The sequence below is a fragment of the Rhagoletis pomonella genome, unplaced genomic scaffold (assembly GCF_013731165.1).
Source record: "Rhagoletis pomonella isolate Grant_MI unplaced genomic scaffold, Rhpom_1.0 Rhpom_scaffold_00004, whole genome shotgun sequence".
Lineage (NCBI taxonomy): Eukaryota > Metazoa > Arthropoda > Insecta > Diptera > Tephritidae > Rhagoletis > Rhagoletis pomonella.
The window spans coordinates 36,789,410-36,805,602 of NW_023458558.1; the positions used below are offsets into that span (position 1 = coordinate 36,789,410).

Below are 16,193 nucleotides of genomic sequence, written 5' to 3' on the forward strand. Positions count from 1 at the left end.
TTGAGATTTCAACATATATAGTACGGGGATTAGTGACAAGGTCCCTAGGGACCTTGTACAATTTTAGAAGAAATAACAAGTTACTTGTCTTCATGTTTTGATTTTTTTCACTTGTTCTTCAAATTATTTCATTCCTAATATATATGCAGGACGTTAATTTAATCAAAAGACAACATAAATACCAAAGAAGTTGCACATGTACAGTCGAAACATCGAGCAACTCTTTGTAGGTCCCTAAGGACCTTCTCACGAATCTAACGTCATCGGCACTGTCACTCATCGGAGGGTGAATGCTATAACCTAAACCATACAGTGGTCGTTCAGTATACGCTATTTCTAAAAATATGTTATATCGAACTAAAATTTTATTATGAAAATTCAATAAAATCGGTCTATATATTACATATAATCCCCATATTCCAATTTCCCTTAATGTGTTTTTTTATTTAATTTTTTTTACCTTATAAATAACCCGACGGAGGTATTTGTCAAGTTCAATAAACGCGACCACTTGTAAGAAGTTGTCCTTTTGAACTGATGGTAATTCCACGTACGTCATAATCTTGCAAAATCATGTAATTCAAGCATACAAAGTAAACAAGCGTTCGTTATATAGAATACTCCTTTTTCAACCGTTCGTTATTTCGAGTAATCAATGCATTTAAAAAAGGCATTCGTTATTTGGAGCGTTCGTTATATAGGCTTTCGTTATACTTTAGGACCAGTATACATACATCTAAGTTTTAAACTCTAAGCCAACTTAAAAAAAGTTGTACTAATCTTCATCAAGCTCCTGCTCACGAGTGCGAGGCGGTTTTGAGAAGCCGGGAAAGGTACCTATGCCAACTTTGGCCAAGGGAAGAACTTATACAATCGCTAACCCTTGGAGATCTTCTCAAATTTCTGGGATCTCTAGAGTTGGCTGAGATACCCTGAATAGTTGAGGGCACAAAAGATCTCTTTTGCGCAGTGCATACCTCTATATCTATCAATCTATCTATCTATGTTCAAAGTGCTGGCCGTGGAGCTCACGTCTTACAAAAGATTCCCCGACAGATTTAAATTTACCTAGAGTGTTTCTTCTTGTTTTATGCTACAACCCCTTGCCTGCTTGGGTCGTGGCCAAGCAACTTTTTATCTGCTATGCGAATATGCGCCAGTCGTTTAGCCTAAGAGCAGGAAGGTTCCTCTGCATTTGATCTTTCATTTGTGCTCGTGGGCGCTCTTTTTGATTGCTAGTTTTACAAATAGATATTTCCACGGCAAGAATAAGAGTCGGAAGACACGCATGACGTACGCAACCAACATTTTCAATATTTGCGCCGAGTCACGAAAATCAGGAGTTTGTTAAGCTACAGAACTAAATTCATCAGCTGATTTTACGTCTTCATGTTAATAATTTATTTATTGAGAGAGGAGAGTATCGCTTTCTTAATGCTGTACAGCGGATATGATATATCAAATGTTCTGGAATGAGAGCTAAAATCCTAGCATAAGTAACGGAGTGGGTCGCGCAACTCAAAATTAGTTTTACAAGCTTTCAGAAATCTGGGACAAAAGTTTTGCCTTCCAATTTGACAAATCGTAAATAAAAATTAAAATGCTACTAATCTCCCAAACACAATTTATTACATTTTTAATTTCCCTGCTAGCTCTTTCTAATTTGACCTTGCTAACATTTTCCTATTACTTTTCTACTTATGGGGTTATATGTAATTAATAGGCTAGTTTTGCGAACAGATCCCCACATTATTCACACCAAAGCGCCCAACATTGCATGTTTGTAACTTGACGCTGATTTGCTTGTGTGTGTGTGGACTGCTTACATACATATGTGCATATGTATGCATGTGTGTATGTGGGTACATTTCATTTTTCCCCCAGCCATTGTTCGCTGCCTTCGTGCACTTTGCTGTAGCCAATTTATTGTTAAGTTGGTTGTGTTAGTAGCTAGCTGGCAGCATTGTTTTTATTTTAGTTAAGCTTTGCTTTTGTTTTTTTGTTGTTGTTTTCTTTTCTAGTATTGCGTTGCATTGTTTTGCAATGTTAGCCAACATAATGAGCTTGGAGACTTCAAATACCGAGGGCGATTGCAAGCTGCCTGCTGCTGCTTTTGTTGCCATCAATGCCGTTCAGTTTACTGCTACAATGCACTCAAGTTTTTTTTTTCAACAGCAGCTGAAATATTTTCCCTGCAGTTAATTCAATAGTCTCCATACTATACATATTAGAACCAATCCACCTTAAAACCGAAAAGAATTGAAGTTTACGGTCAAAGGTCAGGTTAATATGCTGGCTGTGGCCAGTTCCAAACATTTTTGTCGGGTCTCCAAAAATATGTATGGTCTCAGGTTCTCATGATGTAACACCATCCCTTTATGATTAGCATAGGACTCGATATTCCAAATATCGATACCAAAATCAAAAACTTCATCTGAGTATAGGTCTCGTGTATAAGCCGCTGTAGTGTAACGGTTAGAAGTGCGCAAAGCTTGAAAATGAAAAACAGCTTCCCATTAGAACAAAATCGCCGCTCAAAGTCGATAAAAAGCTGTAGGGACCCCTTTTGTGCCACAACATTAAGTCGCACGCGACAAATCGGAGGAGAATCTCAGTCAAACACTAACATATTGTGTAACAACACGTAGAGATTGAGGTGTTGACTTAAAACACCGAGGTCGCGGGTTCAAATTCCACCACATGCAATCCTAGCTATATTATAAATTTAAAGCCCAATTTATATCGGCAAGATTTGTTAATAACATTATCCGTGTAATGTGAGTTTATAACATTCGATACGATACTAGGGTTCTGGTACTCGATTGCAAAAAAATATCATTTTAAAACCATCGAGTAGAAAATATCGGTATCGAATGCCAAATGTATCGATATAGTATCGTATCGTAAATTTTTAACTGCAGGGTACGATTTTTCTTACTTACATACACACGTACATAGATATGTACATATTAGGGATGTTAATTTTTCGGCTTTTTCCGATCCCGGATTTTCCGGGATTAGTCCAGGGATTTAGATATTCATTACTTTTCAACAAATTGAATAGAAAAAATTCTTCTGTATTGTTTGAGAAGCTCTCCTACCATGAAATAAATAATAAATAAATGGGTTTGAAACCTACTTTTTTATTTAAAGTGGCGTTTTTATTTTTTTTCTCTTACCGCACGATTTATTTTGAAGTAATTTGTAATTTCAGAGATATGCACTCCTATGCTGTAATCCGTCGTAGATTCGATTTTGCTACGAATCTTAAAATTGGTATGCTGTAATCCGCGTTGCCGTATCGTAATTTCGAAATTCGGAGACCATCTTCGAAATTCGTAATGTTGGTATGCCTGAATCCGACGTAGCTGTGATTTGTATGTATTTGTCGGAAATTTTCTACGAAGAGCAACTGGTGTCGGAGCGAAGCGAATTCTTTTAAAATATCAATAAAATAAAGTGTGGAAACGCAAAAATATGTATGTAAGTTGAAGTGTGAATAAAATTATTAAATGTTTACAAAATTATCAAGTCGATAATCAGAACAAATCGCTCGCAATACGAAAAACTGGTGGAATGCATGAGCGAAAGGCCGGACATTGCCCGAGGCTTTGTAATAGTTAAAGAGGATGTGGTGGAATTTTGGGAAAGCGTTGCAAGATTTAAAGCAACACAATATTTGGTTGAAAGGACGCCCTTAAAAAGAGGGAGCATATATTTATCATTTAAGCTAAATGGATCAGAACTGTCTCGTAGCAATCTCCTTTGTATATTAATGCAACAGTTGACTGCAGCATGTTCTTCCTCCTGAGACAAAAGTGCACCGGCCACTGAATCCATTCTATTTTACTTAATTAAGGAAAAGCTTTTTCAAATACGATTAAACATTTTTTTCTTAATTTCACTTTTCACTTGCGATTATATTTATTTTGATTTGTTTCTGTCAAAGCAGCTGATTAAGAACTTCGAATTTCACTATTTTAATTGGCAACACCGTTGATAGTTACGATCGGATTACAGCATACCAATTTTCGAATTTTCGGAACGGAGCTACGAATTCGTGACTACGAACTTTCGGATTACAGCATAGGGGTGATGATTAATTCAAAAAATTCCTAAAAAAATATCAATGCAATGTAGAATAAAAATATGGCATAGGAAATAGGAAATATGCAATAGGAAATTTCTTTAGAATTTAAAAAATTTAAAATTTTTGGATTCACAAGGACGAATCCCTGGATTTTCGATACCTTAAGTCTCGGGATCCCGGGACTAACATTCCTAGTACATAAGTGTGCATGTATCTTTGTATGAATGAATGTGTGCGGCACTCCATGCCAAGTTGACTAAAAAATCTGCAGTGCTCTGATGCGCCAAGACTGATTCCCTTGGCCGACTGCACAACTTACGCGCTTTGTTCGCGCTACTAACTACAAGTAGTAGGTACTTAAATTTTATTGTTATTTTTGCTTTTCTGTTTTTATTATTATTTAACAGAGAAGGCACATACATATCAAGCCCTAACCGCCAAAATAATATTCCCAGAGCATCCAGATTCATTTCTGCATCAAAAATAAAACTTTGAAAAAAGAAATGTTGCTTACGTTATTTTAGTGTTTAGGGCTCGATATTATTAAACAAGAAGTAATGTCCCTTACGCATTTATGTATGGTATAAACATACTGTAAATAACAGCGGAAGTTAATTATAGATTTTAAAATTCTTACAGATTTCTCACTTAAATGGCAATGATTTCAGAGTTTCACTGAAGATTATATATCCTCATGAAAATACACCGCTGCAAATATATGTGCATAAATATGTAAATATCCGTTCATATAAGTAAATATACATAAAATATATATAAGTAAATATAGATTCATCGGATTGGAAATAAAGCGATCACTCCCATTATTGATTTTTTTCTTGATTTATGTCCATAGGGTTTACATATGAAAACCCTACGTCTACTCCTTCTAATTTTCCCCAAAAATTTATGGAACTGAACCACTGTGCGCCGTAATAAGGGACGTGGGCGTGAATAGCTTCCGATTTGGTTCTTTTTCCGGACCAACCTACCTTGTATACAGAGCAATCAGTTTCATTGGGATATGGGCAATTCTAAATTAGTTCGAATTCGCGTGACACGACAGTTTTTATATGGATACAAAACTTTCGTTGGATTATTAACAAACATCAGGTTACATATCGAGCCCTAACCGGCAAAATAACGTAAGCGACATTTTTTTTTATTTTTTATTTTGATGCAGAAATGCATCTAGAATATTTCTATCTTATCTTATCTAGGAATATTTCTGCATCAAAAAGAAAATTTCGAAAAAAATGTCGCTTACGTTATGTTGGCGGTTAGGGCTCGAGGGGTCAAATGAAAGAGTTTGGGGTATGTATGCTAGCACTTACCCTTGATTTTTGGCAATTTATGTTCGAAAATTTTGTATATGAGAAAAAAATCGGAGCACCCCTAAAATTGCCAAAGATCAGAGGTAAGTCCAAGATACCTAAAATTTGCACTTTACTTTACTAAAATTTGATGGGCTACAAACATTTAATGCCAAAATTTTTTCTAAAGACGCTGATCAAGAAGTTAGAAGTTTTGTTCAAAATTTGCAGAATTGACATAGTTTTTTCACAAAGTCAGAAATATGAATTTACATCGTCTGTGTTAAGGAATCAGCTATACTTTCATAAAAAAAATAACAGACGTTTAACAAACTAAAGAAAAATTGCCAAAACTTACTAAAATATCGTGTCCCAGTTTTTATTTGGTTTACTGTATGTGTATCTCGGTAACCGATTTATCAATTTGTACCAAACCCTGTGCAATTATTGACCTTGGTATAAAAAGCTGTGTTGAAAAATCGGACTAAAATTACGCCCACTTTCCACTTCAAAAAAAGCATAATAAACGTTAAAACGTTGCTTTAAAACTTTGCACCATGTTGAGCTTTGTATTCTAGCAGCGGAAGAACGGACGTATAGATAGACATGGCCTAATTGGCTTGTGCGTTTTAGTGGTATATGTATATATGTAATTCCTTTGGGCCGAATATTTATCTTAAGACCTATCAATTGAACAATTATTTTTTTTTGGAAAGCATTTTTTTTTTAACATTAATAATTAGATAATAACTCAAAATAAAAAGGAACAGTCCAGCGCCTTCGTCTGCAGGCTGTATCGAAGACACAGCCGCTAAATTCAAACGTAGCATACGTGGTATGGTTAAGAGCACATCCAAGTAAAAAACGAAGGCACACACTAAGAAAAAAATATTGACAACAAAAGCGATAATAATATCGATAGCAAAATCGATAAAAAATCGATGAATATATCGAAATCAAAATCGATAATAATATCGATAGCAACATCGATAAAAAATATCGACAACTAAATAGGTAAAAGTATCGATACCAAAATCGATTAAAATATTGATGACAAATCCGGTAAAAAATATAGTTTGTTATATCAATAAGTTCCGAAAATGTCGATACCAAAATCAATAACAATATCGATAACAAAACCTATAAAAATATCGATAACAAACTCGATTAAAATATCGATCATTATATCGATAAGTTCCGAAAATATCGATAGCAAAATCAATAACAATATTGATGAAAATTTGGATAACAACATCGATAAAAATATCGGTTATTATATCGATAAGTCCCGAGAATTCCGAAAATCTCAAAAATCGCGAAATAGTCCCCAGATTGAATCTCTGTCTATATCATTTTCACTATGTATAACTACCTTTATTTTCATTTTTCTCCCTCTATTTTAATCTTTAATTTTATCGGTATACTCATCCTCATATTTTTCTTTACATTTATCTTTGTTTTTACTCTTAGGTTTATCGTATTCTTCATCTACATATTCCTCCTCACCTTCGTCTTTTATAAATATTCAAATGCCGAAATACCTATACACACATACTTTGTGTCTCCTTCTCTCACTTATAGCGCATTCACGTGTTTGCGAAATGATTTTGTATGAAAAATTATTTATGTCCATATATTTTAATGTAATAAACATACTTAGAAGATATCAGTCAACACTTCTTATATACCAAATGGAAGGAAATTCTTGAATTTTTGATTAAATAAAACAAAAACAAAAAAAATCATTCGAGCGGTCTAGGAGAATTTCGGAAATAAAAAAAAATGTTAATTTTTTCAAAAAATTTTTTGCCTTAGAGTGTTCAATGTTTGGTAAATTTATATAAAAGCTGTACATGGTAATATTTCTACTACTCCAAAGAATCTATATCCCGAAAATGAAAGTTATATCTGCAAATCATAAGTTGCTAGAGCACTTTAAAGGCTCAAAATTGACCCAAAAAACCGATATTTACCGTTGTTTCTACGACAGACACCGAATCGGTTACTTACAGAAATCTAACTGTCGATAGGTTTGGAATTTTTTCTTTAAAACGCCATACTCCCCTTTAAAATCGCTTCACTAGTTCTCGTGGAATAAGCATTTTCGTGAAGCTCTAAAAATTACAACTACATTTGAGCATAGCTTCCATATCGAAACGCAAGACGTATTCTACGTCAAAATGAAAAATAAAATCAACCGTTTTTTTTTTTGAAAATCGTACCGTGAAGTCGAACCGAAATATCAAAGCTAACCAAAATCGCACGCGTCGATACAAACTCTGACCACCAACGCTTACGAGCGACTGCCCGCGGGGAAGAGAGAAGCACGCTTATACACTTTTGGAATTCTCAAAATGTCTGCCAGACCACACGTCGGTAGGGTTTGTGGCTGGTTTAGATTTTTGATTTTTGATCTCAACTATTTAAAACGCACTTTAAGTTGGTTATATCATAGCCAGTGGTGGGCACTACCAAAAACAAGCGTGAGCTAAAAGTGAGAATGTGTTAGGTACGGTGCACATTAGAGCGATACGATATGCGATACGACACGCTATGCGATATAAAATGCGCGCAGTGCACCGCTCTAATGTGCACCGTGCCTTAGTGTATCCAATTCATTTTGCATGCTGTCGCGTTGCCATCATTACGCTCTTGCTTGTATACATACACGCGATGTTAACGCTCTTTTAGCACCTGCTAAGTCTCTGCCCATGCCTGGTCATGGCTAATTAAAAGTGAGTTAGTTATCGAAATTCCGCAAAAAATCTAACTACATCTAGTGTGTCCGAATAAACAAGATTTTTCAAACGATCTTGTCTAGAGTCTTTCAATTGTCTTACAAAATACTTTCAACTATCTAATTCACAATTTCCCTGAAGTCACTAATTTATAACTGAGTACTAAATCTCTTAGTACATACTACATACATATCAACCGTACCTTGGAAAAAACCTGGTATCTCAAAACACTCTCAGACAACACACTCTAGCAGAAAAAAAGAGAAACTAGTTATAATAACTTTTTAATGAACATTAAAGATTGAGTACTTTTTAGTTATTTTGAATTAACTTTGCGAGATATGAAGTAGTAGGTAGTGATTTCTGAGATACGAGGTTTTACCAAAGTACCGTCGATATATTCTGTGAGGTTGATATGTCTTGCAACTTACTGAGGTTCTAGTAATTACACCAATTACAACATTAACAAATACAAGCAAAAATGACAAAAAAAAGGACGAGAAGACGGAAGTATTTATAAAAAGCAAAAATTTATATATTTATACTTGAACTGTCCATTACTCCATTACTATTGTAGCAATAAATACACAAGTGATTTTGGAAGTATTAGTTTTCCAGTTGTTTTGCAATAACCAAGAACAAATTTTAAAAATCTACGTATTATTAATTACACATACACAGCCTAAAGACGCACACTACAAACGAGATTTATAGTTATAACTTTAAGATAAGTGTTAAGTCTTAAATATAATCAGCTGAAATATATTTCACGTAAGCCATGCCAAATAACTCTTTTCAGCTTTTCTACTAAAGAGGCCGCCACCCACGCCATTGTTGGCGTACACAATACGGAAATCAATCAACAGCCTGTGAAGTGCGCGTGGGGCAAAGAGAGTGGCGACCCCAATCACATGTCAGCCATCGCCGGGCAAGCACTAAGCCCTGGCTTCCCATTTGGCACAGCAGCAGCGGCGGCTGCAGCAGCAGCATATGGGCAACAAGTGGCCGGCTATTGGTATCCACCGGCACCCACATATCCCACAGCAGCGCCCACACCCGCCAACGCACTGCAACCGGGACAATTTTTGCAAGGCATGCAAGGATTTACGACATACGGGCAATTTGCTGGCTACCAGCAAGGATATATGGGGTAATGGAAGAAAATGGAGAAAATATTTTATGAAATGGAGAAAAGCATTGCAAGTGATAGGATAGTTGGCTATAGCAATTTAAAAATAGAATAATGGTGCATGACACAAAATAAAATATAATTGCAATTAAAAAAGATAACGATACATATGAACATACATATATGTGTGTATATTTAAAAGTAGATCTTTTGAAAGATCAAAAACGATTGAGCTATTAGGAATTTAATTAACAAAAAATGTTCATAAAAAAAATGTTGAATAAAAATTGCTTACCCATGCCGCAAGTATAATATGTTAGCTCCATAATATGTATGTATGTATCATTAAATTTAACCATTAAAAAAAAACAATTCTAAATATTTATGTGTAAATTCTAGATTACTAAATAAATAAATAAAATCCATATTTAACTCTAATTTGATAATTCTCTCTCCTCACTTTCACTTCGCATAGCATGGGCGTCCAAATTCCCGGTACTTGGCAGAGTGTGCCACCTCAAGCGCCGTTGGCAGGCGCCACCGCTCCACAAATTGCACAGAGCGTCAGCAGTGGTTTGCCACAGGCTGCCGGCGTTGTTGCCTATCCCATGCAACAATTTCAGGTTAGTCCACAGGTGAGTGTATCCGCAGATAGGTAAATAGCTATAGAAAAAGCTTTGAACATGAATAAAACTAGTGGTTAAAATGAGAAACGTAAGAGCATAAGCACAGAGATTTGGGATGGGTTAGTTCGATATGGGAAAATTCGATAAAAACTTTAACTCCAAAATAGCGGATATTTGAAATCGAATTCGGAAAAAATTGATTTTTGTCTTTATTTGCAAAAAAATCTGCTTTAATTAACCATAAAGAAAATTATTCAAATACTTTAGTTTTTGGTTAATCAAAATCTATAGAAACTGAACTTTTGAGTACTCATAATTTTCAATTACTTTATGAATATTTTTAAATAATCAAATAAACGGATAGCCCTTGTAGGCATGTAACATCAAGTATGCGCAAATTTCTTTTGTTTTTGCAAAGCAAGAAATATAGATAAAAGCACATTATACTTCTAATTTTGTTAATTTTTTTAATTGATACTTTAGTACTTAAAAAATACATGCTTTTTTCTGATATTTTTTTTTACGTCAAGGCAACTTTTATTTATTTTTAAACCAACTTCATAAAAAGGAGAAGGTTATCAATTCTTTGGAATATTTTTTGTTTTATGTACATATGTGCGTTACCGCATAACTTTGGACCACGTTAACCGATTTCTATAATAATTTTTTTTTTTTTAAGGAAAGGTGTTCCTCACAGGTGGTCCCGTACTAATTTGGATCATTCGATCATGAACAAATTAACGATAGTCTTAAATTTTTATATAAGAATTGAAGTCGGCTTACTTTTTTGCTAAAAAATTGCTTGTATAAACTTTGATTTCGTTTTTTCTTTTGTTTTAATTGTGAAAAAAAATACTTTTTATTCGAATTTTTTTTTGGTTTTTAAGCTAAAAAGAGCGAATTATTTAAACACATTAATTTAAGTTCAAATCAATCCCTTTTTCAATTTGAGTTATCATTCTACAAAAAAAACTTTTAAATTTTCCACAAAACAAACCTGTTGAAAATTAGAATAAGTCGATTTTATACCTCCGAATTACGAATCGAATAATCGAATAGTTGGGAAGTATACGAAATTCTGAACAAATGGAATTTCTACTCGGTTTTAAATCTATTAAATCGAAGACTGATTAACCGATTCCTTCCAATTTAATTTTTGTAGATTTTTTACTCCCGATTCGAATCGTGAATCGATAAAAAGAAATCTAGAATCGACATTCGGCTTTACCTTACTCAATGCATATTGATCTACGGATTAGTTGTTCTACTATCAAATTTTGAAGGGATGCCTCTTGAAAATAACTCTGTATAAATTTATGGGTAATGCTACATTCGAATTGTAGTATAGCAGAGTTGAAAGATGTTGGGATTTACCATTGATTTTTGGCAATTCCATTCTTGCCGCTCATGCACATTTTCTTCCCCATAAAAAAACAATTTCGATCAAAATGGCAAAATGCCAAAAATCAGCATCTTTAAACTTTGCTATTGGGCGCCATTAAAAAGTAGCGGTTAATTTTTAAGCAACACACATAATTTTTTCTATTTTCTGAAAAAAAATTAGAAAGTTATATAACTTTACTACAAGCTTTTATTCAACTCCATTTGTATGTACTTATGTATGTAAGTATGTAGTTCCTAGAATTTCGCGATCAATATTTCACCAACTTCCCCATGAGCTAGTGACTTGAGCCTTCAAACTTAGCACACAACCCGATGACAATGCAATATGAAAGATGAAATAGTCCGCTAGGTGACGCAGTAGTCGAGATATTTGGGTAACCCATATTTTTGATCCGACTTCGTCCAGCTTAGAAAGCTTGTCTTAAAAATAGATTAACTTATTCCTAAGTAGGGCTAAGAATTTATGAAGTCCCTGTTGAATATTCATATCGTTGTCTAGACATAGAGAAACCTTATCTCACTTTTTGCTTTTCCAAAAGTATGTTGAATTTTAAGCTAGCTGATAGTTTTTAGATAAATCTTGATTTTACGTTATTAACAATATAAGTTTTAAAAATTATTTTAAAATAGATTTTTATGATTTCGGTGTTAGTTAGATCGCAGAGTTTTTTTTTGTTTTTTTGTTTCTTTATAAAAATTAAATTAATGGCGTTATTTGACAAAATTTATTTTTAGACGATTTCTTCCCAAATCGATTATTTTTCTTTCGATTCGAATTGATTTAAAAATTTTTTATTTTTTTTTTATATAACGGTACGGCATCTGAATTATGCATACAATAGCACTGATCCAGATTAACTTTTTCATTCCGATTTATCTAGGAAATTAACTGCAGTTGATCCGGATTAAGTCCTGCAGTTAATTCTCAAAACTAATACGGATCAGGAGCATTTTCGACGGTAGGGCTCAGAATAGCTCCCCGCGATATAGGTAATTTTCAATAAATAAAATTTTGTGGTTTTTATTTTATATTTTCCATTTTATTTTTTTTTTAACTAGTACCTAAGAAAATTAAAAAAAAAAAATTGCTTGTCGTGGATTTGAGTCCCACGCTCCGTTAATCCGAATTGAAGTTTCTGTCTGTCTATGCTATAAGCAAATTTCCTTTTTAACGTTGGAAGTGAAGACTTTACAAGAACTTTTATGCGGCAAGTTCCTGCGATGGGCTAATTGTCACAACTAGTAGTCATAGCTGAAAGTGAAATATTAACAACTAAACACTTTAGCTCACTCGGTGCTGCTAAACTCCTTTAATCTCTCTGCCAATGCAAAACTGTTAGCCCACTCACCTTTGAACTGAATGCACACAAAAATGTTAAGTGGCAGCATGCTTGCGCTTTCAATTCGATTTCAATGCATTCTTTGTGCGAATGATGTTACCGCAAAGCAGAAGTGCATTGACAATAAGTGAGCCATATATATACGTACATATGTATGTTCGTGTGACATGCGATTCGTATTCAGTACCAAATACACGAGGATGAAGATTGACTTCAATGAAGCCTTTTGCTAGCCTGTTGACATTGTTGGGCTCAAAGGCTGTAAACATGTATCTAGAAGAGGTGCCAACTGATAGCCGACAAGAATCACAAATGATTTATCAAAAGTATACAATAAGAAGTTATGGATCACTATTTCGCATATCAACTTTATTTCGAAACTGCCAATTCAGCCGAAAAAGTGTTTGTGAAGATAAAGTTGCTTGAGCAGAGCATTTTTACGAGATCTCCGATTTTCTCTTCACTTCGGCATGTATTTTCATGGGGAAGTGGTCTGTGATAACTCCAGCAATGATTCTAAGTTGAGAGCGTTCGAAGAGAATGAGGGAGCTGGATCCATTGTTGTCGAGTTTTTGCTAGATTTGACGTTACACACCATTCACAAGTTTTCTGTTCCATCTTCCAATTGTCAGTTCAACAAAGTGAATTTTAGGCCACAGATTTCAGATTGTCAGTCCAAAGTAGCATTCGTTGGAGAGATATTTCCAGCCCTAAACACCAAAATAACGTAAGCGACACCATTCGCCAATTTTAGTCTTTGGCGAAGCATTATTTATAATTATGTGTTATGCAATTTTTTTATTTGAATAAAATTATTTAAACAGATTTGTGAAATGTAAACGAGCCCCCGGTATGTTGCATTTTTTATGGAAGTTGAGAAAAACTAAATTTCATTTATTTTTAATTTTCTTCCTATAAATCTCAGTAACCTAATATTTTAATTTCGCATTCCGAGAATTCGGGATTGAATGCCATAGAATGTATAAATGTATGAATACAATTCACATTCACCACTGCGTATGAGTAATATTTTATTTAATCCTAGTGTGACCGACCAAATTAGTTAGCGTTTTAGGCCAACCGGGGCACCTGCGTTTCCCCTTACGGATTTATATCTAAAAGTCGGCTGCAACTTGTATAATCCTGGGTATTAGCTATATAGATCCTTCGACTCCGCACCCATGGGTGGCCAACGAAAGCAAGGGCGCCCACTAATACAATGGAAGGACCAAGTGTAGAAGAACCTGTCTGCACTTAAGATGAATAGGTGGCGCAAATCTGCAAAGGAGAGAGGCAACTGGCGTAGTTTTTTGTTCTCGGTCCGAACCGGCAAAAGGTTGTAGTGCTAAATAAGAAGAATGTTAGATGTATACTGATTTACTTGTTGTTAGCGAAGATATTTTTATACAAATCCAACGATAGTATTATATACAAGGATCTTTGTAATATAATGTCCGGTATAATCTTTAATGAGCCAGATAATATATTTGTAAATTCCGAGATGGTCTGGTACATTAATCTGAAAAGGGAAGCAATGAGATGGTCTCTATTTTCCTTTATATCCGAGGAATATACCAAAAGATAGAAAGTAATATCAATAGTTTACTTAGAGCAGCCAAACGTATTGCCGTGCACCTCAGCGCGGTTTCTTTAAGAGAGCCGCTCGGCAATTTTTGTGTGTTTTTAGAAGATTTTTGTATACATTTTTTTAAACGTTGTATATAGGTAAAATAACCTTACGAATGTAAATAAGACTTAATACTTATTTGACCGTTTGCAAGTGTGCGATTTTTCATAATTGCTATTTTTTACACTTATTGCCAGAAAAGTAGAAAAATATTTGTTATTTTTGTAGACTACATTTTATTTTTATTATTATTTATATTAGCTCAATTTAACAAATGAACAATTGAAAAACAATATTATTAGTTATACCTTATTTAATTATAGTTACATTTTTCCGCCTATTTTGCATTTGGTTACCTGAGTACCCCGGTTGGACTAATCGTGTACAATTTTTTCAAATTCAAAATTTTCTGGACTGAAATGAAATATAAAATATTTTAAAAGCATTTCTCCATGTAAAATCAGTCAAATCGTGTCAATGGGTACCCGAGTAAACGATTGGGCCCACAAGGGTTAACAATCTTTCAAATCTCTTATTATTACCACGTTTGTATAGACTCGCTTTCTTCTTTATTTAGATTTTTTCTCTCTTCTCTCCACCACCCTAGCTGGCTGAAGATGAATGGCTTGCACCGAGCCTGCTTGTGTAGCTGCCATGATGGCCGGCATTTACAACAACTAATGGTGCACCAACAGCCGCCGCAGCTGCAGCAACAACATTATGTGCCTGCACAAAAGTCACTGTAGCACCGCCAATACAAGCACCTATGCCTGCAGCTATAGCCCCAACAGCAGCAGCGGCAACAACAACAACCACAGCTGCGGCGGCAACTATTTTGGCTGTACAGCCGTACAATGCAATGCATCAGCATCAACAACAGCAACAACAGCAACATCAGCAGCAGCAGCATCATACGCACTATCAGCAATGCGGTTTGCAGCAACAGTCGCAGCAACAACACTACCTAATACAACAACAACAAACAACGGCGTCACTGCAACAGCAGCAGCACCACCAGCATAATCATAGTCAGCTGCCGCAGCAGCAGCAACAACAACAACAATATTGGACTTTTCAGCAGGTAACAAACAACGATTACTCTCCACAGCATCAACAACAGCAACAACAACAACAAACTCACTTAGTTGACTTGTATAAGGAATGAAATGTCGGCATTATAAAGAAAATTTTAGTAACAGTGTACACAAAGGAAATGATCAGTCGAGCGAGCCATTATTTATACCAGAGATATGAAATTCCAGTCATGATGCAAGTTACTACATAGTTACTTAGTAAACTAACAACAATACATACGTACTTTTTATATTTACATACAGCCATACATACATACGTATGTTTACATATATGTACCTATATGTATGTACGTATGTTGATGTTGCTTGCTTGTATACTGATACTATATACTTTCGTCTGAATTTATGCGATTTTAATTGAAAACGTCAAAGGTTATACATATATCAAAGAAGTGTTGGCAGTTAGTTAAAAATGAATAGTAATGTTGAAATTTAGAAAGCAGCTGTTGCTAAATATAATTCTAAGTGAATAGCTATTAGGTCCATATAAAAAAAATTGGTTTAGATACAGAGTACACGCCCATACATATTCACCAAACATCATAATGGCGGCTAAGTTATACCAAACTGATCATTGAACTAAAAAAAAGAGTTGCAAGGTTTTTTAAGAACTGGTTAAGAGTTATGCCATATTTTTTAGTTATAAATTATTTTTGTTCAGTAAGTATCTATCCTGAACCATCAAACCATTCTATGTCGCATTTTTAATATTTTGAGGCACGACGTTCATGAAAAAACGTGTAAAATGAACATTAAGCAGCATTTACATGAGGCGATTTTATAAGTGATTCAACATCGCCTGAGAAGTTGCCTGAGAAGTTTTTTTACACACGTG

At 34.6% G+C, this 16,193-nt stretch overlaps 2 protein-coding genes across 2 annotated transcripts in view; both read left to right on the top strand.

Moving 5' to 3' along the window:
* Positions 1-15,031, top strand: part of LOC118737541 (nucleolysin TIA-1) — a 383,280-nt gene extending 368,249 nt beyond the window's left edge. The window contains exons 6-8 of the mRNA XM_036468115.1: positions 8,938-9,288; positions 9,743-9,902; positions 14,872-15,031. Of these exons, the coding sequence (XP_036324008.1) occupies positions 8,938-9,288; positions 9,743-9,902; positions 14,872-14,913 (553 nt within the window). The 3' untranslated portion in view covers positions 14,914-15,031. The remainder of the gene's footprint in view (positions 1-8,937; positions 9,289-9,742; positions 9,903-14,871) is intronic.
* LOC118738210 (ataxin-8-like) lies at positions 15,031-15,429 on the top strand. The gene has a single exon (XM_036469133.1). The coding sequence runs from the start codon at positions 15,031-15,033 to the stop codon at positions 15,427-15,429; it is 399 nt and encodes a 132-aa protein (XP_036325026.1).
* The last annotated feature ends 764 nt before the right edge of the window (positions 15,430-16,193 follow it).

Excerpts from the sequence above, each read along its gene's own strand:
- LOC118738210 (XM_036469133.1), top strand. The coding sequence starts at position 15,031 with ATGCCTGCAGCTATAGCCCCAACAGCAGCAGCGGCAACAACAACAACC.